At 38.8% G+C, this 25900-nt stretch overlaps 1 protein-coding gene across 9 annotated transcripts in view; it reads left to right on the top strand.

The window, feature by feature from the left end:
• The window catches only part of LOC120550674 (calcium-activated potassium channel subunit alpha-1-like), a 96692-nt gene that overhangs the window by 9168 nt on the left and 61624 nt on the right, over positions 1 to 25900 (top strand). For all 9 annotated transcript variants that reach the window (XM_039787335.1, XM_039787326.1, XM_039787330.1 and 6 more), the window contains exon 2: positions 4904 to 5050. In XM_039787335.1, the coding sequence (XP_039643269.1) occupies positions 4904 to 5050 (147 nt within the window). The remainder of the gene's footprint in view (positions 1 to 4903; positions 5051 to 25900) is intronic.

Genomic DNA, 25900 nt, shown 5'->3' on the forward strand with positions numbered 1-25900 from the left:
AATTGATGGGATGTCCCTGTTAAATAAAGATGTTTCTAAAGTACTCAACCAGAGTTGAGGTCATAATGCTTTAATCAAAGTGTCTGTTGAATGGTCGAACAGCTTCAGCTTCAAGACACAGCCTCATTAGCTGTTATGGCTAGTTAACCGCTGTGAAACTATAGGCCTATGTTCCAGTTTAACACTTATTCAACAGGCCGCTGCTGTTCTTTTTCCTTTTAGTCTCTAACCCATAGTCTGATCCATTCACCCTGATCTCCTTAAGGAGATTCAAAAGTGAGATTTAAGTAAAAATTCCCCCAGAGCCCTTGTTTCATGACCAGTCTAATGACATTTCTGGACCTTGGATGGTCTCACTGGCTTGGTTCACAGTGTAAAATAGTTGCTTCGAAAATGCCTGTTTACCCATTTTATTATAGCAAAACACGCTGCACTTTACATCCAAATTTAAATTAAACTCAGTGCAAAACACTGCATGAAAACAGCTGATACCTGCCTCTCATCTCTAAATTGCCATTTCACAGAACGTTCTGTTCCTGTGTCTCTTTGGCTGATTTAGCTACTAAGTGAGCTGGACATGCTATTATAGTGTCATCAGGTTAGTGCTGCAGGGCTCTGGACAGGCGTAGGAAGTGTAACTTTGTCTGCTGGTGGTCATGCCTGTCTCTCACTAATGGCTCTGAACGTGATTGAATTTCTTAGTGCAGCCAGCTATTTCATAATAATAATGGAGACAGTTGAAATGCGTGCAGTGTGGTTGGGCACCATTACCAAACGTGCTAAAACTGTTTTATACGTTAAAATGTGTAAAATACGTAAGAACTATAATACTATTTCCATTTTCTGAAACCTGATCATTGTCGCCACTATATTTCTGAGGGAAATAATGAACTTTTTACTCCACATTTGTAAGCACAGAACATTGAACGTTGAGCTCATCAAGATTGCTCATGATTTTATAAATCATCTTTTAATGTAAACATACAATCCTTAGGATTAACTGTATCTGTTGATTGCTAACTTAGTGACTACCTTACCTATAGGCCAGTATAGTCTATCATCAGTGGGGATTTATATTTGCTAATAATATGTTGGATTCATGTTAAACTAAACAGGGGGAAGCAGTGTTCAGTTTTTATGCTCTACATATCTGCAGATCCGCTGCAACTCTGTTCTTTTAAATCAAGGCTGAAGACCTTTCTTTTTGATGTTGCATTCCTTTAAATAATTAATTTCTTATACTGCACTGTAACTTTCATTCTGTATTTGATCTGTTTTTGTATTTTTAATTGTTTTTAACTGCTCTTTAATGTTTTAGGTAAAGCACTTTGTTAATGCCTTGTTGCTGAAATGTGCTATACAAATAAAGCTGCCTTGCCTTTTAAGAAATTTACATTTTTGGAAAAAAACTTTCAAAAAATGATCTCTGCTATAAACGTTATGTCTGCTGTTGTTTAGCAAACATTACTCAAAGTAGTCAGGGACTATTTTCAGTTGCAGATTAATACACATTTGGTGCTTTATAGAGTATTTATAGCCACAGGATGCTAAGTTAATGAAGGAACATGTCACCTAATGCAGTGAGTGTGGCTCATTAATGTGTTTTTGGACAATGATGCAGGCTCTATGGCACAGAGGAATATATCAGGCTTTAGCTACACAGGCAATGCTCAGAAAAATGTATCAAAATACATTATCTAAATGATCTAAAAACACATAAAGGAGCCATATCTTTGCACATGATGGCATGATCCCTCATTACGATGAACATGGGCACTGCAGTTTAATTTTGTTTGACTCTGTATACACCGTCATTAAATACTCACTAGCGCGCAGACTCCACGGCCAAAAATAGTTCCCAACAAATACACCATTTACTCCTGCTTGACTAACGTTTGCTAAAAACATACAATGCCCAGCTGTGTGAAGCTACGTATTTATGTGTGAGCCGTTTGTACAGCGTCACATCTCCAATAGGAACCAATGTGCTTGGGACTGAAAGCTGGGGAAGTCTGAATCCCGATCACAAAAATATAGAATATTGATTTAATTATTTCCCCACCCTTCTTCCTAAACAAGACCTGTTGTCTCATCACAACGGTGTACCACATAGTACTCCATATGTTGCAGACTATATTAATTTATTCCCTAATTTCAGTGGTGCTGCATCCCCTCCAGCTTTACAAAGATGTATGGTAGAGTGGAAGCACAACACATGTTGCGTGGTTGCATGCCAGGAGTTCTTCGAAGTTATAGCTGCCCTATCTCGGGGACACATAGCCCATTCTGCATTTGGAGAATGTGGCATGTTGAGCTATTGTGCATTACACTACAACAAAAAGACTGGCGCAATAGTGTTCACACACATTAATGCAAACCATATAAGCTGTAACTTTTAACTGTGAACTGTTTTTTCCTCTCCCCTAAAACTGTGTGAAGTGCATCAACTAATCCCACAGGACTAGCAGAGCTGCAGGAGAAAGGCCTCAGAGAGAGTGATGTGTGACACCATTAAGGTAGAGAAGGCGTAGGATGTCACAGGGTAAAGAGTCTAAGTCGTGTTAGCCTTGAGGCTGTGGGGTGTTTCATCAGGGAGCATAGCCAACCTCTGTATCCTGTCTCGATTTCCTGCTCTGTGAATCATGTCGGTCCCAGCAGACAGACGGACGGACAGACAGACAGACAGAGACAGACGGACAGACAGACTGGTTGAGAGACAGACAGGCAGGCAGGCAGCCCACTCAGTGGAGCAGAAACACCAGGAGCTCAGTGGCTGCCATGGATACACTCCTGGAGTCTCGTTGCTGCTCTCACTCTGTATGTTTACTGTATGCATGTGTGCATGCATGTGCATGGGTTTATTTTGGAAGCCTTGAGCCTGGTCACTATAATAAGGATGATGTAATTATGTTTTTTAAGTGGTGATTTTTAGGTATTGAGGTTGTTCATGTTGTGTATAGCTGTCAATCAAACACAAAATATTTATTTCTGTAGTTTGTACTCTACTCCTTTTTATGTCAACTTAAAGCTAATCAATCAATATTTTTGTATTAATGAAGAGACACTTTATAATATAATAGTGAAAACCCAGAGAAGATTGCCTGACTGCAGTTCATCTTAGCTTGAAGAGTTTAGTGTCTTTCCGCTCCTTCTTTTGGTTTCATTAACATTTTTTCCAGACGCATGCCACCATTGTTAACATAATGGAGGCATTTGGAGTTTAAAGCTGCACTAATCAATATTTTATATATGAAAATTGATTTATATTGCAAGATTTGAGTCAAAGATTGTCCATCACAATTATTACTTTACTGATTGGAGTAAACAATTATTCATTGGCCTTTTTGTGTACCAGTGTTGTGGTTATATTAAACTACAGGAAGCACAATCTTAAAGCTGCACTGGTCAGTATTTTTATATTGACCAATGGTTTACATTCAATGTGTAATGTAAAAAGGTGCAACTTGTGACAAACCTACAGAGCATTATTGCTTTTATGCTAGCTCATACTGTAGTTTTGGCTTGATGTCCAGCAACTTTACTGTTTTGGTTCACTTTCCACTCTCAGCAGCATTAGGCAGTTGTTTACAGTAAAAAAGCTCAGATAAACCCAGTAGCCTATCTACCTTTCCAGTGGGCCTACCAAACAGCAGACAGACAAAGTTAGCGACTTTCTGGTGAATATAGCAGAGCATTTAGCAACTGAAGAGCAAGATATTTGTTGTCTGAGACCAAAATAGAAGTAAAAGAAGAGTGAATACTGGACTTACAATTGTCGTGTGGCTAAAAACATGACTCCAAATCAATTCTAATGTTGCTCCATGTTAGCTATAAGGTGATGTAATTAATGATGCTAGCAGCTACATGCGCCTAGCAACAGTTACTGTTATAATAAATACTGAGTATGTAAGCACATTTTTTTGTATTTGGTCAGGGTAAGTCAAAACAATGAGAGTCACATAACCATTAGCTGTACTGTTATTAGCAGCTGTTTTTCTGTTTTTGGGGTTTCTGTTTTTACTCCCCGTTAATGACCGATATAATATTACACTTGTCATACACAAACCTCACATTACACTATAGAAACACTAACTTTGTAGTCAAATGCCCTCTTATGGACATTGGATTAATTTGTTGAGAAAGAGAGACTGCTATTCCAGTGGAACACATATTTTCCTATGCTATAGTATTTTTCCTGTGAATTATCCACCTGAACAGGAAAAAGGCTGTTATATAATGGTTGTAGGTTTATATACAAGGGATAGGCTATTGTATTGTAGCAATGAATGATAACAGGAAAAAAAAATGTTTATGTTCACCAAGTGTTTGTTGTACTCTGAGGGGTGATGGACTATAATGGCAAAATTACATTTAAGCATGATTCTTTATATGTTTTATCTTATTTCTGTTTTAGTTTCTCTCACAATGCTGAAAGTGAGTTTCTCATTCTCACATTTTTATTTTTAGTTTATACTAAACTAAGTGGGAGCCACAAAGTCTGGAACATAATGTGAGCACTGTTTGTCTGAACAGATAGGGGCTACAAGGTCACCCTAAAACTATCTCTCAGTACATTCATTTTGTCCCCTTACAATTGAGATAAACGGCTTCAGGATGTCTCTTGTGTTTCAGATTGTCTTCTATGTCTAAAGTTGCCTGTAAGAAATGCAGAGTCATGTTTAGAACTAGAACATTTGTGGTTATCACTCCTATTTCTTTTTCTGTATATAAGCAATGTTACTGTTCACATTTTCCACACTGAGCTGTCGTGCCCTTTGTGAAACCTGTGTGTGATATCGTCGGCACAACCCTATCTCTGAGAGAGTTTCTATTATCATTTACTGTTAAACTCTGGTCAAGTGTCAGGTTTTTCACCGTTACCTTCTGCACCCTTTCCTTACAGGATGTCCATCGGATTACCACAGGCGATGGCATCATCAAGCGGGCCGGCAAGGATGACCCAGCGGCCAGCGAGGTGGGCTGGATGACCTCGGTCAAAGACTGGGCCGGAGTCATGATATCTGCTCAAACACTAACAGGAAGAGTCCTGGTGAGTTCACACTCAGTCATCATCCTTCGTTTAATCTTTGATTGACATCTCGAGGTACTTTAGCCTATGTGTAGCAGGCCGTTGGTTAAGACGTCAGTGAAATGAAGTCAGCCCCCAATTTCCTCATGACAGCTAGGCACTCGGGTAGAACTCCCTCATAGTATATTTAATATGTGTTATTATAGGACAGGCCAGAAACCTTGCTGAGCAGGAGCTCGCATCTGACAAGCCACAAATCGTGCATGCTTGAATGTTCCTTTAATTTATTTCTGCTTGTCCGACGCATACATATACCGTTTTGAAGTGCATATCTTGGTAGCTTATCTCTCAGACAGGGGAGGCAGACACATCCAAACAAAGCCAGTGAAAAAAGAGGAGAGATTTAAAGAGTATTAAGGTCATACACCCCATAATGCCCTCAGACAGCGGGGAGAAACAGATTCAGAAGGACAGACGGAGGGAGGGAGGGACATGTACAGTTTACCAATTGCATTTGGTCAGCTGAAGTGGTTGCCATGGCGCCTGGATTGTCTGTTGACAGTGTAATGTGGAGAACACACGCCTCTTCGACCACATGTAATGAGATCCTTATCAGATCCTTATTTTGCTGTAACCTGGCGTCTAGTCAAGGACAGTTTCAGTATGATGGAGATTCTGCTGTACTTGAGTTTGATGATTTAGATGACTTGGCAATGCAAGAGTAGGACTGACAAAGGAGTGATGAAATGAAATGGTATGAGTGGGAGCACCATGCCAAAGCTTGCCGCAGTGCTCGGGGCTGATCCCACTTTCACGCACCCCACTAAATGTGGTGCAGCATCTCCAGTTGGCTCAGTACGTGGAGGTTGTTAATCATGAATGCTGGGTGGGCAGCCACACTGAAGCAAAATGGTTTGATGTGTGGAATATTAACGAACCATTTAGTTCATGTTTGTGGGACAAAGAAATCGGCAAAAAAGCTACTGACATTATTGGAAGGATGACAAGATAGGATCAAATCCAGCTCTATTTGTTGTAAACAATGATTTATTCACAAGGTCTCTCACTGTGACAAACACTTCATGTCAAGTGGTTTAGTCATGAAATGTGCATCATGTTTGTATCATAATGTTCCTGCTTTTGGTGTATGTTGTCATTTAAAACCCAGTGAAGTGAAACATTTGTTGTTTTGAGATGATTTCTGTAGCCGTAAGCTTCTGCAAGAAGGGGATTAATACCAGGTTAGGAACGCAATAAACCCCATTTTTATTTGTCTCAGTTTGGGCTAAAAACAGAACATCATCTCCTTCCAAATGTCATAAAAAATCTGATGACTCAGCCTGAACTCAGGTTGTCCCCACAGTATCTTACATCAGTCTCATAGCACAGACGCTAGTGATGGTTAATGGTGACAGCAACATTTTGAAGAATGACTTCAGCTCGACTGCCATCCTGTTTCCTTGTTTTTAACTCTTTGTGTGTGTGTGTGTGTGGTGCCCTGTCTGAATGATGGCTTGACATACAACTGTTCAGCGAGCGCTCATCTGTAACCATGGCAACTGCAGCTTACCTAAACATGGCAGATGTGTGTTTTCTATTTCAGCCTGTTTAGGGGGCACATTAAAGCCTATTTTCAGGCCATCTAAGAGGGAATTTTACTGGGGAGTAGAGCATGGGATGGCTTAAGAGAAAGGCTGTGTGTGTGTGTGTGTGTGTGTCTTGCTATTTTATGCATCTAGCTGTGTGTTTGTTGAGCTGCTATTCCCACATCTTCACCCACGTTGTTGTTCTCTTTAAAAACATAGTACTTCTTGTTCTTTGCTCTTGAAATATTCTGAAACCGCTTTCACTCCAGGATATTAAACTTTACCGTTTTTTTTACAATTGCGGCATTTATTAATAAAGAGCAGTAGAGGGTGGACTGATTTTTTTTTTACTTTTAACCTCTCCATACCCAGGTAGGAGAAAAAGATTTTCCAATTTTTCCATGATACATTTGGTGCATGTGAATCCAAGCGAAAAGCGTGTTCTTTGATTAATTTTCCAAATTAAAACTGCTTACATTCTTAAGAAAAGATGTGAATGCAGTCAATGAGAGAATAAATCTGAACCCTTAGACAATTGAGACATAGTTTATGCAAAAAGGAAGCTCAGCTCCGGGATGCCTGCGGTATTTTGCAATTGGGATTTTGGTTATGGATTGGTCAAGCAGACATTCGTTGATTTCTCTGCAGACTCAGTTACTTATATAGCTCTGTGACATCTGGGGTTCCACAGGGATCAGTCTTGGGCCCTATTCTCTTTGTAATATATATAAACGATCTGCCAGATATGATACAGTCTGATGTTTACCTTTTTGCGGATGATACTAAAAGTTTCAGAATAATACCAAGTGACACAGACTGAGCCCATCTTCAAGAAGATCTATGTAGCATGAGCAAATTGTGTGACCAGTGGCTATTAAACATGACACTGTATTGGTTAATCCTGTACATGAGGAGAGTGATGTAGGTGTTGTGGTGGATGGTTCACTTGAATTCCACACACACATTTCTGAAAAGGTTAAAAAAGCAACATCTATGATTGCAATAATAAGAAGAACTTTTCAAAATGTATGTAAAGATATATTTTTCCCATTGTACAAATCCCTGGTAAGATCCCATCTTGAATATGCAAGTCTGGTGTCCATATAGATTAAAATATGTAGAAAAAAATTGAAAGGTTCCAGAGAAGAGCTACTAAATTAATTCCAGGAATGAAAAATATGTCGTATGAAGTTATATTGAGGAAATTAAGTTTACCAACTCTCAAATTTAGGAGATACAGATGAGATATGATTCAGGTATATAAGCTTGTACAGGGAATATACGATGTAACAGTTGAACCTATCTTTCAGTTTTGGAAAAATAGCTACGAGACACAAGGGAATTCTTTAAAAACTCTACCCTAGAACATGCCTGTCTGAAAAGAGAACTTTTTTACACTCCGTGCGGGGAAAATCATGGAATGAGCTTCCAGAAGAAGTTGTGTGTTCCCCTTCTATTAATTCCTTTAAGAATAGGTTGGATTCATTTTGCCTGTCAAAAGGTGTAATGTATAATTATAAAGCTTGTCAGTAACTTAAGTAATTAATTTATGTAATTTATTTATGATTTGTTAGAAAACTTCAATTATGAAATTATATAATTATGAAATGTTAAAATGTGAATTTATTTATTTATATATATATGATTTCTGTAAAAAAATATATTTATTTATTTATATATATATATATATATATATATATATATATATATATATATATATATATGTATGTATGTATGTATATATATATATATATATATATATATATATATATAAATATATAAATAAATAAATAAATAAATAAATAAATAATTTTTTTTACAGAAATCATATAAGTTAGTTAGTTAGTTAGTGTTTTTTTAGAGTCTGGAATAGAGGATTGTATATCCTGTACCAGAAATCTTTTCAATAAATTTCTTCTCATTTCAGAATAGTAGTTACAGAAGGGAGTAAAGATATAAAGAAAAGAAAATGTTAAGTTATAACTCAAAAATATATACTCACAAATCATACATTGCTGTTGAATGTTTCTGTTCAATTAGCTCTATAAACTCAGGGTTCGACATGAGACAAAGGTTAAGAACCTGGTTAAAGTACACGACACAGGCTTCAGTTTTATGATCTTACCATCAGTTAGCTTCTTCGTTGGAGGTTTAAGTTTTTATCATATTACATGAAATTAATTTCACTCACGTAATTTTCAAACTCCAATTTGAGGTATTAACCTCAACAATTGCAACATGACACTTTCCAACCTAATGTGATCATCGCTGAACTCTGAGCTGTTTACCTCTGACTGTGGATGTTGAGTGATAAACAGGTGCAGACTGCCCTGTGGAAGGCCCAGAGGCCTAATGTTCATTTGCCCGGCTGGCCAAGCATCTCAGCAGATTTTAAAAAGATCAAACCTTTCCTTTAGGGCTATTTGATTAGCAGGGAGGACACTTCCCGATGACCTTTATGTCTTTAAAGGTTTATCTGCTGGAGATCAGCGCTTCGCTCCTCCTTCACTCACATAAAACAGAAAACGAGAGGGCTCGTGTTTATTCTCTAATTTCAGATCTATCTAAGGACATGGTTTCCCCCAGATTGGGGACACGGAAGGATCCCATCTGTCACTTTATGCATTATTGCATTTCCCCTCCCCCTAGTCACTTTCGCATCATACAAGACCACTCTCCCTATTCATTAAAAATGTCATCACGTCACTGTTTGCTTATGCCAAAACAAACAAAACTAGCTTTGGGGACTGAACAGGTGGCTGCAGCTTGTACCGGCACCAAGAAACCCAGTGGCTTTCCTGTAATGTCACAAATCTATTTCCTGTTCAGTCGCACTTCACAGTACTGGAGAATGTGATCGTCAAAAAATTGTAAGATGGGGAGTGTGTGATAGAGCGAGTCTAAGGTTAGCATATTCTGGGGGGAAATGTGATTTCTCTTAAATGATGGCATCCTGCTGAGTGACATTTAGCCAGTCAGTTCTAGAGGTCCACAGAGGAGGCTGGAATGTCGCAAAGCTATTATTCTGGCCAGAGAAAGGTTTTCTATTAATGGAAGCACAGAGCTGCCCTCTGGCACTATGCAGTTTGCAGTCTTTGCCCCCTAACCCCAATCGCAGTCACACGTTGAACAGTCGGAGATGTTAAAGTCGGATTTGGATGAGTTGTCTCGGCTTGTTTGCTATTGTTGTTTAACTCTATTTTTGTTCAGTTTTAACTCTCTTTTCTGACAAAGTCACTAAATGTCTCAGTCAGGATAAGATAGGCTACTAAGAATGCCATCCTTTGGCATGTAAGTGGTACTATACATGTCCAAGGATTGTTTTTATGCTTTTTGAACTTTTATTTTTTTTGCCTTTTGCCAAAAGTTTTTAATACACAGCAAATATCTGTATATGAATGGATAGATGGGAGTGTCAGTGTTTTAGGAATATGAGAAGCATATAGATGGGACATTCTACTGTCAAAAAAATGTATTTGTAATCTTAGAGGCAAAGGAAGACATTTCTGATTTTTCTCTCCCTCAATCCTGTGGTTCTTGTTTTTTTCCTATTTTATATTAAAATGTTTTGAGTTTTTGGCACTAAGGGTTCCCATTATGCTTTGGGTGATGTAAACACAAGTATATTATTGCTGTTGAGTCAGCCATTTAGCTGTGGGCTACACCTGTTTTTTTTCATTCAGTAGCACAATTATGTGATAATTTATATTATGGAAAATATGCGTCATGGAAAGTCATGCTACATTAGCTACTAGCACTTTGCATTTTAACCATGGATGGAGGAAAAAGTCTAAGCATGATGATTATGAGGCAAAATCAGTTTTGTTATAGAGAGTAGTGTTGTAGTGCTCAAGATTGGTCTTGGTCTCAAGACCACTTATTGAAGGTCTTGTCTTAGAATCGACTGTCTTGTCTAAGTCTCAGATAAAAAGGACTCTGGGTTTTATTTCAAGACCAAAACTGCCTTTTGATTATTTTATCAAGGCGTTTCTCATGATACACTTATAGCAATACAAGAAGAAGAAGAATCTTAATTATTTAATTTTTTATAATTATTTTATGTGAATGTGGATCGCTCAGATCAATTTAAGGTGTGCCTATGGTTAGCATTTTCCACATTTTATCGTGTCATGCAGTGTTGGACTCGCACTGTTCTGGTCTTGGTCTTGACTGGGTCTCAACCCTTCAAAGTCTTGGTCTTGTCTTGGCCTCAATACACTTTGGTCTTGGTAATTACTTGGTCTCGGTTTAGGTGGTCCTGACTACAACACTGATAGAGAGTTCTTCTTTAATATGACTTTCAAGGAGTTGTTGCAGGTGTTTGTCCTCAATGTACATCAGAGCTATCACTTACAGTGTAAAGTTTACTGACTATGAAATTATTTTTATGACATATGTGCATTTTGATTTGACTGTGTTATGACTCTGAGAAGAGGTGCAATTTTTAGCACAAAATGTTTTAAATCTGTTGCTAAAATGCATATCTTTAAACAGTGTCTGAGACTGCTGCATCCAACCATTCTTGTACTGTAAGTTTCTGAAACAGACGCTCTCTTTATGTAGCAATAAGCACCCAAGTGTGTTTCCTGATCCCCATCTGTATGATTCATTGCGTCAAGACTACAAAAACAAACAAAAGACACAGAGTTCTTTCAGAAAAGATCAAGGATGCAGTGGGATACAGCGTGGAGGAAGCTATGACGGCAAGTTTTTTTTCCCCGTCCCGAACCTTTTATAGGTTAAACGGTGTGCAAAAGGTGTCTGGGATGTCACCTCTTGCTCATTATAACCAGCTGCCAAACGAAAAGTGCTGCAGATTCAGAGTCATCTAGGATTACCGGGGTCAACATGTTGAGAACGTCCTATTAGAGGACAGGGTGAAAGAGTCATCTTCGGTCTTGACCGCTTTCTAGATTTGATGTCGCTCAGGAGCAGCCTCAGGGGAAGAAAGGAGCTCTGAACGAAATTATAGGTGGGCCAGAAGGGCACTTTCATCAGGCGGATAAACTTCACCTCCTCCTCCTCCTCCTCTGAGGGACTTGGTGAGCAGAGGCAATTGTACCACTACATGGAAAAGCTTTTTGTCTGATGAGAGTGGAAAAAAGAGGGGGAGAAAGAGCAAACTTGATGTCTTCTCTGGCACTGCAGCAGCAGAAATGTCCAATGTGCCATTCAGAAGTGATGGAAGCACTTGTCCTTTACATGACTGAGAATTCAGCTTAGTGCTTCTTTGTTATCACATATTTTCCAGTGTTCAGCTGAGAGGACTCAAACAGCATATATGTGCCCTTTTCTTGACATTCCCAGTTGACTCTTGGCTTCAGATTAGGACGTCAATGTTGTTGTTGTTGTTGTTGTTGTTGTATGTAACATATATTCTACCAACAGGCATTGTGACAGAGACAGGAGGCTGTTTGCCACCTGTGGACTCTGGTGCCAGCGGGATCGTGTGTTACTTTCACCGCGCCCAGTGCAACATCAGTGTCACCGAGGCTCTCTGCCTGCCTCTAAGTCTGCCGCTATTTTCGGGTGACAGCAGCTGCCAGGCCTGTTTTGTCAGGGCCTTGCAGAAAGAAACAATGCCATGTGAGACTGCCCCAGTCCAAACAAAGAACATCATATTAGGTCATTTCTGTCTATAATTGCTTCTTATAAACTTTCTTTTTTTTCTGAAGCCATGTGCAAAAATCTGCAGGAATATCTCAACGTCTTTCCGATGGAATTCAACTTGTTTCAAGAATTTTCTAGAAATTAGGGTTTGTATCTTGATGCAAGAAAGAATAAGGCAGATCAGTGCACTAAAATCAATAAAAATGAAACTTGATTAAAAAAATTAAACAAGTTGATTTGAATTAGCTGAAATAATTATCCAGAAAATGTAAACTTAACAACCTAGTGACACACAAAATAGCTTGGTGAGAAGAGATTTGGTGCATTTTTTTTCACAAAAAAGGACTCATCAGTGTTTCTTTTGATTATTTAAATGGATGAATGGAAATGTTGGGTCTTGCCGTTCCATCTTGTACCATCATCGGGTCAAACTTTGAATTTCTCACATACAATGCTAGTGACAGTGTCAATTACCAAATGTTATCATTCTAACACACTAAAATAAGATGGTGAACATGGTAAACATTATAAAGCACCATTGTGCCTAAGTGCATCCTCACAAAGCCTCTAGCGAGTCTTAGTCTTGGGTTTACTTTTTTTAGATGGACCCTGGATGGAACCTATTTTGCATTTTCATCCAATTTTTCTCTTTTTATGAACACAATACTTTTGTGAGCTAAATGTCCCAAAAGGGTAGTGTTAACTGTGGTTGTCAGGGTTTTTATGCTGCAGGAGACATACCCTTTGCCTGCTGATAATTGGTTTAAACCAATCTGGTCTTTTCAAAAAATCTTAAAGATCTTAGCTGAGTTCATGCAGGTTCTTAATTCTAATGCAAAGGACGAGACTGTCTTCTTTACTGGTTTACTTTTTCATGGTGTCTGGAGTCTGTTTAGATTTATAACCTCATTAATATTTGCCCCTGAGCAGCATACAGACACATCTTAGTGTTGCTTTGACATAATTAGTTGAGTGTCTTGAACTTGCTCTCATGGGGCCAAATTCTTGTAGCAATCACGCTATTGTTTTTGGAGACCAGCAAGTATGAGGTGGGATAATTACCCCCTATATACCCCACCAAAAACTTTGGAGAGGAATTTTTGTCATAAGTCTTCCCAGTTTCAAAAATCTCATAAGATATCCTCAAATATCTTAAATTTGGTTCCCCCGATTTCATTAACAATCATTAGTTACACAATGACCTGGCAAGCGCTGCTAACACACAGTCTTCAAAACTCATCAAAATCTTCCCTTTCCTCTCACAGGAAAGGCAGACATAAAGGAGGTGTAAATGAGGCAACTCCTGTTTTTTGCAGCTGGCATGTTACATCAAATAGACTTTCCTTTGGCAAGTTCACTTTAATTAACACGGCCACTTGGAGAAAATTAATATATGGAGGTTATAATAGATGTTGCAAAGTTCTAACTTTGAAAGCTTACTTTAAGTACAGCCCTTTGCTCTGTGCGCTTAATTGCAACCAAATTGTGTCAGATTGCAGAATATGAATCCAATCGTATGCATTAATATCTCAAACATTCTCCACCTGCTGCTGAGCTCACACCTCATGCATCCTGCAGCACCTCCACCCTTAAAAATACATGCGGCTGCTACAGTTACAGTGTGTCCAGCTTCCCACATGCAGAACATGATTTATATTTTTACACATGACAGGAATTTCCATGTCCATTGTCAGAGCAGGGCAGAGTTTCTCTCTCTCTCTCTCTCTCTCTCTCTCTCTCTCTGTTAGAAACCCCTCCTCTCTGAAGAGATGCCAGAGAGGTGAGTCATCGCTTATCCTCCAATCAAACTCCTTTCCATCGATAGACATCAGAGAAATTGTTTTTTTAATAGACAAACATCTATTTTCTTTTATTACATTTTTGTGTCAGTTTTCCTTATTTGTCAGCTTCTTTCTCTTGCTTTCAGTCTCTGAGGCAAGTGAGTTACAACCTCATATTTCAGCTGAGACAGACAGCCAGAGGCTTGGGGAGACACATCCATCCCCTTCCATCCTAAGCTCTTTACGCCTCACTGTGAGAGTGGTTGGGCTGCTTCCAGGATGGCGTAAATCATGGATTAGCCACTGTGGGATTTGAGCTTCTATGCTGCATATTTTGATTGTGGGTATTTTAATAGCTTGATAATGTTGTAAACTGTAGTAATTATAAGTCTCTTATTTACAACAGAACAGAACATGCCGTTTGCGCTAATGACAGTTTTGGATCAATTCCTGTCACACGAAAGAGATACAAAAAAGGAAAGCTGAATCCCAAATAGACTTTTAAGTCGAGCAAGATCGAGAGAGACGTTCTATAAGGCTTGACTCAAAATGTTCAAAGATAGCAGCATTGTTTTCACAGCTCAGAGAGGATGTCGTCAGCGCTCATAGATCCGATCACTCACTATTCAGTGACCGATGTCAAACAAATAGAGGATTGGGTTTCAGGCCGCGGGTAGTTACAGTGCAACCTATACAACATGAAACACAAACTGAGAATTGTGTGTAGCTGCCAAGGGTTTAAAGGAGGATCCAGTTTCTAAGCGCTTTAACCACCATTATTTTTATTTTTGATCTGGCTAATGGGTAGAAGCCAGATATCAAGCTACTTTCTTACATCTTGAAACGTGAATGTGTATATATTCTTTGACATGTGATCACAGTTTGAACTTTACTAATAAAACACATGCTACTAAAGCTACTACTACTGCAGTACTACTACTGCTATTATAATAATATAATATTTGTATATATTTGTATTGTGCCTTCGTTTTCATGTAATATGGGTTTTAAGGGTCCTGTTTAGAAGTGCAAGATATAGGAATAGGGGAATACAAATTTATACAAATAGCTGATGCACCGTATTTATCACCAAAATTAGTGTCTGAAATTTAACGTCTGAGAGGGAGAGAGCCTTGCCAGGTCCATGCAGTGAGTGAGTGAGAGAAATGGTGAAATGCCTTAATAGTAGCAGACTAAGAAAACACTCAAAGTCAATAGTAAAGAAAATGACAGCAAATACAAATATCGCTTTCCATTCAGCACCACAACACAAGACAACAGAACAGCAGTTATTTTTCGCACAGTTTAACTTTGTTTTCTGCAGTGACCTTTAATAGCTCAGTGCAGCACCAGTCCAGTGTAATATGACTAAAGCAGCCAGTAATACTTACAGTATGTACATTATTTAACTCAGAATATTTGCATATCTCAGTATAATTTGCAGCAGGCTTTGTAAATATCTCCCCATTCTATCTAGAAGACCAAACCACTTGGAAGAATGTCATCCTCTAAATGTTGGAAGGAAAAAAGAGAGTTAAAAAGTTGGTTTGAATGTTTACTTAAGTTAATCAATTAGTGACTCAGAGTACCTTTTTGTCCCCTTTCATGCTGCTTGGTTTGATATTTTGTCAGTGGGAGGATGAAGAAAATGTTTAAAATAGACTCCGCTCAAACTCCAAACAAACTTGGTGAGCATGCCCTTATTTGTTCAATAATTTGGACAGTGACATGGATTATTCATCCAAACAGGAAAAAGGTTGCTCACCAATTTCACAATGTTGTGTACACAGTTTAAAGGTGATCTTAAGTGTCCCTCTGAAATGGTGCAATTAACCCCCCCATCGTACACAACAACACTACAACACGAGTCAGGTCTCCTCCGCCGAGCTCTGTGACTAACTGCTTTCATGTCCTTACTCCACTTTTCTACCTTTCTCCTGCTGCTGTAAACATAGAAATGTAGTTTTTAGGAAATAATCAAAACATGTATCATCAGCACAGAAGGCATGTTCATGTTTTTTAAATCTAGTCATGCACTCACAAACCACTGAACCTATTCCCCAGTCTGCCCAGTTCTGTCTACATTTTTGGATTCCCAATAGAAACCTGCAGGAGTCTGTTATACCAGTTCACTGAGCGGGCACTCGTTAGAGCTCGGTGTGTTGATGTTGGGGTAAGTAGTGAATCAGGAAGTGTGAGTGGCTTTAGAGGCCCTGCAGGCACTTCCCCAGGCACACCTTAATTCTCAGGAGTATACTGTTTTATAGTCGACAACAACAGTCATTTTCCTCTGCTGCGTCCTCTGTACCAAGAAAGGAATATGGCTGATTTTGTTTTTTACATGTACTACGAAAAAATATATGATTTTTATATCCAGATTTCTCACAGTTGCAGTCATGTTGCATGCCACATTCAGAGATGGTATTATTTATATAAAGTCATAAATCAATGTGCATCAAGCTGCCACATACTGTAATTTGGACAGCAGCTGTTGGGAAAGTTCACCGGTTATTTTTGACCTGCTGTTTTCAACACCAGAGAGTGTTTGCTAAAACAGTGTTAATAGTTGTGTCATCAACATACAGTACAGTCTCTGATGATGTGTGTTTACAATATATGCTAATGCTTGAAAGAAGAAGCAACATATGATTAAATATATTAAAAAAGCACAAATATTTTAGCTATTATAATATTTACCTAGCTTAAATTCACTTAACAGGTCGGTTAACGAAATGTGCAAATCCTTAAAGTAGGACGGGAGAATATTTAAATTTAGGGACATCCTCTGTGTTTTTCAAGACTTAAACTGACACCATTCACATTTCAGATAGTGGGCTTGGAGATGTGTTTGGAAAAGGAAAGGTATACTCCTAAGACATACAGTATTTTACTTTCCATACTGGCTTTATCCCTAGTGTGCAACATTTGTCTTTCCTGCTGATGTCCGCAAAGGCGTCTGTTAGCTTCCTTGTTTTTGGTCCCTCTGCAAATTGCAGCTGTAATGTTGCGATACTTTGCTGCAGCTCCAGGCAGGTTCCGTGTCTCCTAGCAGGAATGAAAACTTCTAATTAGCTATCAGGAACTGCTGTACCGGGAACATTTTTCTATTGTCTCCCACAATTACCAAACCCAATATTCAAAGATTACACAGTGGCAAGTATTGTTTATGCTCTATCAACTGTATAAATCAGGGGCTGTAAGGGCACATTAAAAATCAAATAAAAAAACAGGGCTGAAGTTGTAGCGGTTACATACAGTAAGTGATTGACAGCTGTGACATGTTTTCTAGCAATGGCAAGACACCTTGATGTAAAAGATCCTCAGAGTGATTGGGATCAGACTCGAGGGGAAAGCATCGCCGTGCTCCTCAGTTTTTAGGTGTTCATTGTTTGTTTTTATCCGTCTTTAAGATCTTAGGACCCCGTTTGAACTAAGTGTTCCCACTTTAACATGACAACCTTTTGGATTCAATGTGTTCTGTTCAGTAGATCCATAAATAAATCAAATCAGAGGGTCGTGGTGGTATGGCTGTAGGTCAGGGGCTTTTATTAGTAAAGGTCTCTTAAATGTCAGACAAGACATACATTTCCAATTTTAGGTCAATTCTGCTGTTGGTTCACTGTAAAGGAGGATCCATCCACTTTGTGAGTGATGATGTTATTACTGAATAGCAGGTCTATCTCTTTGGAGCTGGCGTAATGCTGGTAGTGATCCCTAATGATGCGGAAGCAGCTGCATGCAGCTCCACAGGAGACATGGTAGACAAAGAAATAATCTGCTTTTATTGACAAGATGAGAGAGAAATCCCTTAAACCCACCGGTTTTGCTCTCAAATATGAAAGTTGCACACACAAAAGGAAAGCCATTGATGAAGCTGTTCTTAGGGATACTGTACTGTCTGCACAATGTACTGGACTCATCCAGAGGAATATTCTTAATGATGCAATACAAGTCTTAATATAACATTCAATCTGTCTGTAAGGGTTTTACTAGGAAAAAGAGGAATTGTTCAGCTGAGTTGAATTAAATCAAGTTTGTTTTTAAAATGACTATTCTATTCATACTGTGTATTATACTCTAATATCTCGCCATGCACAAGGTGACCAATGCAGCTGCTGCAGCAGTTGCTGTGACACACAGCTTGAGGCAAATAAGGTACCATTAGTGCCTGATTGCTGCAATTTTGTGTAAAAGGATTACTCATTCTTGGACTCATAACTCAGTTAAACAGACATGATATACATATGTTTAGATTCAGTGTGACTTACACTTTCTGAGGATATCATTATTTTTATTGTATTGTATGTTCATCCTGAATAAATCGCCATGGACTCTATATCTCCAGAACTCCAGCAACATTATACTTCCTGTTTACATCCCCCAAAGCTACACAAATTGTGCGAACTGAAGTTCCAAAATGTATAGCATGGTTATCCTTCACATTGAGGTAAGACAAATAATAATGATGGGAGTGACAAAATTAATTTCTAGTAACTTTGTTCATGTTTACTGAAGCTCAGAATGTTCCATCAATAGACGTCAATATCTGTTTATCAGATACCAACACACTGCACAGAGGTTTATAATACCATGGAGTAGGATTTTACAACTCTGGAAAGCAATCGGAGTGATAATGTAGTAGATTATTTTATTTTGCCTAGCAACAGTTGGCAGGTAAACAGTAGAAATGCAGCCTTTACAGTACAAAGTTCTTTACACTTTCAGGAAAATGTGCTTGCATGTATTTAAGTGGCCATCACAATTAGATGCTGTATGATTTTATCTGGCAAACTGCCCTTTATTTTTATTGTTCCCCTTTTATCTTTTTAAAGAGTAAGATAATTTCTTGTCTTTATTAGTTAGAAGTTTCAAGTGTGTTTGACCTCTGACCCCATTCAGCATCTGTGATGGGTGTGGTTAGAGGGGAAACTGATACAGTACACTTCATTGCACATCACTGCAGAAAAATGAGAAGAAGATTTTCAAGGGTTGTTTAGTTACTCATTAAATAATTTTAGACTTGTTGGGTTTTATGCAAAAGAGAATCATCCACTGGGGTTTGTGGTTTCTTCGTGGTTTGTTCCTGGATAGAAAAGTTGACCAACAGTAAAATCTCCAGTGTTGTTTATTTATATTATTTATTTTTTCTCTGAAAGCATATGGTTTTAATAGACATTAAAGCTAGAGTGTGGAAGTTAAATGAGTGCCCGTTACATTCAAGCCCTTGCCAAACAAGTTCACACAATGCTGATTAAGCCTATCACTGCCAGGGAAAGCTCTCTGTATTTCTCAGTATACCCAAGTTGTGGAGTCTGGTGTCTGTGGCAACATTCCCGCGCTGGCGCACCAGACGGATGCCGATACAAATTATTTGTTTATTCTTGCTCTCTGATTGGGCATATGGTAGGTCAGTCTACCTGTATTACCCAATACCTTGACAGACAGGAAGGGGGAAGAGACCACAGCTTTTCTTAAGCACATCGACTGTTTGTATAATTACTTTCACTGCCAGAGGAAAGAGTTTCACACTCCGGCTTTACTGCCCTATATCTGTTCTTGCTAAACATGATCTCCTTTGATTTGTGTTTTTGTCAATACTGCCAAAAACTGCACATGAGCCAGTAAAGGCATAAAAAGCTATTTGGTGCTAAAAATTAAAGTTAAGAAAACAAAAGATTAACTTAATGTCCTTATTTTTCAAGCTCAATGCCATACCTGGAGGTTTTATGTGTTATCTTTCTTTCTTTAGTTATGAGCCAACAAACATGTCAACACAGTCTTTCAGTCACTCTGCTCCTATTGATCCGTCTAATGTCTCTGACACATTGAACCTTTAGCTTCGCCTTAGTCGTGAATCACTAGATTGATAAAACAGCTCGGGCATGATCTGAATGACACATGATGAGCTACTTTGTTACCACACACACACACACACACACACACACACACACACACGCACACACACACACACACGTCTGGGGATTATATAATATTTATCATCCTTCTGCTGCTGTCGTCAGTGACTGCGGAATTATGCAATCTGATTGTTATCTTATCTTGTGATGAGTAATGTGACACTTTCTGCCGAACAGAGATTAGTCTTTTCGTTGATGCCTTTATATGTCTCAATACAGTACTGTGTATAAAGCTTCCTCCTCTGATAAAAACTAATGAAGGCAGCCCACTCAGGCCTCATTTTACCCTCATTCTTTTCTCCAAGTGTAAGTGTAATTTATGTAAGTGATATTAGCATTGATCAAAGTTGCATGTCACTCAAATAAAAGTAATAATCTAGAAAAAAAAGTAGAGGTTATACTTGCATGTATAATTGAACAGTTTATTGATGAAAATGTTATTGTTAACAGATCATACATTAAATGTTGGGCCTGTTTTGATGCTGTGTTCACAAACATCAGCATCAGGAATAATTTTTAAGTTACATGACAATGTTAATATAAAGATATTAACACATGCAGCTTTAAGATCGTTCGAAATAGCCACAAAGTTAATACAGAAAAAGGGCCATTAGGTAACTGTTTACCCTAATCAGCAAAGATTAAAAATTCTGATTGACATTCATCGACTGAACTCTAGCAATATAATCAGGATTATTATTTTAGCCATAAAGCCATTATCGTGTAGCCCTATTTCAGGTCTGACACACAGATACAAAGTAGTATCCAAACAGTTGAGTACCTCAAAATATCAAAAGGTCATCATCCATCATGGTGCTTCAGCAGCAAATACTGTAAAATATGGAAACAATAACAACAATAGCTTTAAACTGCAGAGCTGAAGTCGCATCAGCCATCACAGATGTCCTGTCCGCTGCAAAGGAGCAGGAGTTCAACAGTAAATATCTCATTGTTCATTCTCTGTCTGTGTTGATCAAGGCTGCCGTCGATCACGTTTATGGCTGTTGTAAACATGCTAATTTGCTGTTATCACCCTGGGCGAAGGATAAACTGAGCAGGAGTGCTGTAAACACAGTATAGTTAGCGAGGACAGCCATGATAACCAAGATGTCTATAACAGTTCAAGGCCCATCACACATTTATAGCTGCTCTAAACCACACAAGCATCAAAACAAAAAAACACGTGTAACTAAATGGATTTTGTGGTAGTTAATGAGTGTGTTGATTTGTATCTTTGCAGGATGATTCACAGCCAATCCAATCCAAAACAATATAAAGAAATAATTACAGTGTTTAGTCCTGTCAATGTACATTTTACAAGGCTGTCCTGTGTCGACCGGTGTGGCAGTTCGCTGAGGTGTCGCGTCACTTGCTGTGGCCGAGCCAACCCCTTTTTATCGCCTTCCCCTCAGCAAACCCCCCGCCCTACTAGTGCCCTCTTCAGCCGTACGGACGAACGCCAGTTGCCCGTCAGCGGGGCGGATGTTTTGACCTATACTAAAAAGGAGTTGCTTTGGACGCTTCCCTGATTAATTTAGTTTATAGAGACACACACGCTCTCCGTCTAAGGAGAAGCCCTCGCCCGGATCAGGGAACCCGAAGGCGAGACAAGAGGTTAGATACACACTACACCAGACGTCCCCAAAAACACGGGCTCTTATCCCCCTGTATATGACAAGCACTGCCCGAGGGGATCTTTAAAACCAATGATTTTTCTTTAGTACTCACGGTCTCAGCCGTCCTCCCAGGGTCACCGGAGGTCCCTTCCTTCTCAAGGACGCCCACCTTGCCCTCCTTGGTCGCCGGACTGAGAGAGGGGGATGCTCAGAGGCTCTGACCAGGCCGTGCGGGTAGGGAAATGCACTCCCACTAGGAGATAACAGGAGGTCTGCGTGTCCAAGTCGATCGCCGCCGGGACTCGACTCTCCACGGGCGGTTAAAGAGAAGTCACTAACCCCCGTAGGGGGGGGAAACCCTCCCCGCTTGACAGCGGGCAAGACGATCCCAGAGAAAATAAAGGACTGGCAAAAGTCGGACTCAGGTGGTTTTTATTATTTTGTGACAAAAGCAGAAATTAAAAGCAAGTGGTCCTCTACAAAATAAAAATAAAGATAAAGCCTTCGCTCTAACAGAGGTATTTAAAGCTGCTTCTCTTTTCCTCCTGGCTCTGTGTCTCCCACACTCATAAAAGTGCAGGTAATCTCCTCTTCGGTGTCAAAGAGGGCAAATAAATCTTCCCCAAAACGCAGCGAAAAGAGCACACACACACAGCTGCATGCACCCATCAAGGCCACAGCCTCTGCCTGTGCTCTTCTTATCTGTCTAGGTGCTTTCCTACACTCTTCACGGTTTCTCAATGAGAGCTCTTTCTGTCATAAAATGCAAAAACAGATCAGTATAAGCAAAAAACAGATTAATATATAAGCACAATATATATGTTATTTTTTGGGGTTTTCAACACACACTCTTAGCAATGATATAGTTTGCTTTTCAAAACACATCTATCTAAGTGATTATATAGTTATCCTGGTATACTGACAACGTTATATATGTTGTAAAGCAAGGAATGACAGATTCTGCCATTTCTTTGTTTTTGGGTTTTCATCTGGCCTCGCGGACAACACCTGTTCGTGGAGGGAAACATGCTATAGACTAGAAATTCACTAGAATTCCTGAACTGAATAAATACATTTACATGCCAGAGAAAATTTCTCTATTGATTGGAACGGAGAATTCAAATAACTCTGCCACTGAAAACTTGTTTTCAAGCTCTGAAGAAGGAAATGTGATGTCCCCTTATGTTGGAATTCATATCACAGTCTGTAATTGCACTATTCAGCTTATAAATGGCACATTGTTTTTATTTTCTCCTCTCCTATTGTGGTTTTCCATTATGTCCAAGATGCCTTATTAATTAATGTGGCATTTGAGGAGAGATGGATAAACTGGCTGGAATTCACCAGGCTAGTCCTTAGGTCATTTTATTTTGAAAGCAGCTGGGGGTCAGACAGTCACCCATAAGGAACACCAGGCCAGGCACTGGCTCCTATGAACATGCACACTGTTAAAAGGTGAGATGCATGAACTGGATGTGACCCGTGGGAAGACACAGGGTTTAACAAAATGAAGACGGTTTGTTGACTGCACACGCACATCTCTTGCATCTCACGAATGAGAGCTCTGTGACCGCAGGCTTTAAAGGGAACAAACTGACCCCTGGTTCTTCTGAATCCTGTTTTTAGATACTGTAGCAGCTCACCGAGTAACACAACCTCCCACTGCAGAATTTGTAAAACATGTTTCTACTGTACGTGAATCTAAGTGAGCCCTCATCAGATACAATTCTTTTAAAGGTCCCATGACATGGTGCTCTTTGGATGCTTTTATATAGACCTTAGTGGTCCCCTAATACTGTATCTGAAGTCTCTTTCCTGAAATTCAGCCTTGGTGCAGAATTACAGCCACTAGAGCCAGTCCCACAATGAGCTTTCCTTGGTATGTGCCATTTCTGTGTCTGTAGCTATTGAGGAGGAGAGAAGGGGGGGGGGGGGCTTGACCAACTGCCACTTTGCTCGTTTGAAAGCCACGATGTCTCTCTCTCATGGGTGGGCAAAGCAGAGAAAGGGGAGGTAACCTTGCTCCTTATGACCTCATAAGGAGAAGATTCCAGATCGGCCCATCTGAGCTTTCATTTTCTCAAAGGCAGAGCAGGATACCCAGGGCTCGGTTTACACCTATCACCATTTCTAGCCGCTGGGGGAATGCATAATAATGTTATAAAACCTCATAAAGTGAATTTCAAAATCAAAATTTTAGGCCTTAAAAAGTCTTAAATTTGCTGAAGGATTGTGTTCTAGGTCTTAAATAATTTTAAACAAGTCTTAATTTTCCTACGTCCATGTAACGCTACCTCTAATGCTCATTGAAATGTTTTTTTTTTTTTATTCTTTGGTGTTGTAGTTCTTTCTTTCACTAGTCTATATATAATTCACTGTAGATTATTATTACTCTAATTTTATTTACTTTGCAAGTACTTTTGTGACTATGCATTTCGTTGTACTTTTATCTCGTGATAAAAGTCTTAAATGTAATTCATAAAGGTCTTAAAAAGTCTTAAATTTGACTTGTTGAAACCTGCAGAAACCCTGGTACAGTTATAACTAAGGCTCTTAACATACTCAAAGCTAAACGCATCCTTGGTTGCCATTGTTTAATTTTGAAAATACATAATTTGTCTCTATGTCAAACTCTGTTTCTTTCCCTACTTGCAAAAGAAAAAGAGTCATTTTATTCTGAATTATCAGAGAGACCACCTTAGACTATGAGCTCGCTTCCCACAATAAAAGCGATTATTCTGCCAAAGCAAACTTCCCGTTACTTTGGCAGGTTATTCATGCTGGTTGATGGTGAGTCACACTCCAGGAAGAGTGGAGGAGCATGAGTGGGTTCTCTGATGTTTGTAGGTTGACTTCTGAATGCTTGAGACCTGCTGGTGCACTCTGCAGGGACGAGACATACTGTGCATCATAGACAGGATCAGTGGTGGCATTGTAATCTGTTGTGAAATTGGACCTAGAAGTTTTTATTTTTTTTTTAAATATATGATTCACAATGCTTTCATAAAGCATGTAACAAACAGTTTTTGCTAACTATTTTCAACTCTTCACAGCTGGACCTTAAGATTTCTAAGAAAATAATTAGTTGTTTTCAGCCAGCATCATTTTTGAACTTTTTGTGATCTTGACGATTGTGTTCCAGTTTTAGTTTTCCTCTTCAATAAGAGCTGGACACTTGAGACTTAAGTCAGACTTTTGTAGAAGAAAAAATTATAATAAGAGGACTTGACCTTGGACTACTGTGAAACATGACTTGACTCATTAAAGACTTATATTGAGACTTAAAAGTAAAAACACTAAAGCCAAGACTCTCCTATAGTTTTTCATGGAGGGAAACATGATTTCTGACTAGAAATTCATGAACTGAATGAATAAATACATTTTCATACCAGAGAAAATGTCTCTATTGATTAAAAACTAAGAATTCTGATCACACTGCCACTCAAAATTCCCTTCAAGTTCTGAAAAAAAATCTGGAAAAATGGATTTCCACTTATGTTGCAGTTCATATCACAGTCTGTAATTGCATGATTCAGCTTAAGGATGGCAGCAAAACAATTTAATTTATGCATGTTGCCCAAACTCACAAGTTTGCCTCAAAGGACTTAATGATCAGTAGTACATACACTCGATGCTTCGACCCTCAATTCATTCCCAACTTTTGACCTAAAGAAATCCTACAGCAATAAAAAATTAATAAAATGGTGGAAAATTATTACATAGCTTTATCATTTAAAATTGTTAGGCTTATAGATTGAAATGACTTGGTTTCAGCTGTTAAAAAAACACAATACAGTTTTTTTAAGGATCATTTAGAAATCCTGTTTGATTTTAACATTTTGCATTTGAAGACTTTGCTTCGACTTGTCCTCAAGGACTTGGGATTTGACTTTGACTTGTCTTGGATGACTTGAGCCTCTTTTAATAACTTGAGACATGCTTCAAATAACTTGCTCTGATAGACTGCAGATTTTATTCGGACTTGGACTTGTGAGTTGACTTGGACTTACAAATAAATAATGATATAAAAATAAGTGACTTGAGACTTGACTTGAGTCTTTCTCTGACCAACTTGAGAATTGACTCAGACTTGACTTACTTTGACAGACCTGAGACTTTTTAAATCTACAGTTTTTAAATCTACAGTTTCTTCAACACAGTTTTTTTTAAAGTGATTTCCTTTCTGACAGGGAATCATTATTTTTCATTTTTATTTGAAATATCTATCTTGTTCTTGGCAACAGCATTAAATGAATAACGTAAGAGTATGTTGGCATGCAGTGGTCGGTCCCCTCTGTGAGCCTGAGCTCACTGGGCCTCCTTGTATTCTACTGAGGGTGGCTGAATATACAGATGTGAAGCA

The sequence above is a fragment of the Perca fluviatilis genome, chromosome 21, assembly GCF_010015445.1.
Source record: "Perca fluviatilis chromosome 21, GENO_Pfluv_1.0, whole genome shotgun sequence".
NCBI classification, from domain to species: domain Eukaryota; kingdom Metazoa; phylum Chordata; class Actinopteri; order Perciformes; family Percidae; genus Perca; species Perca fluviatilis.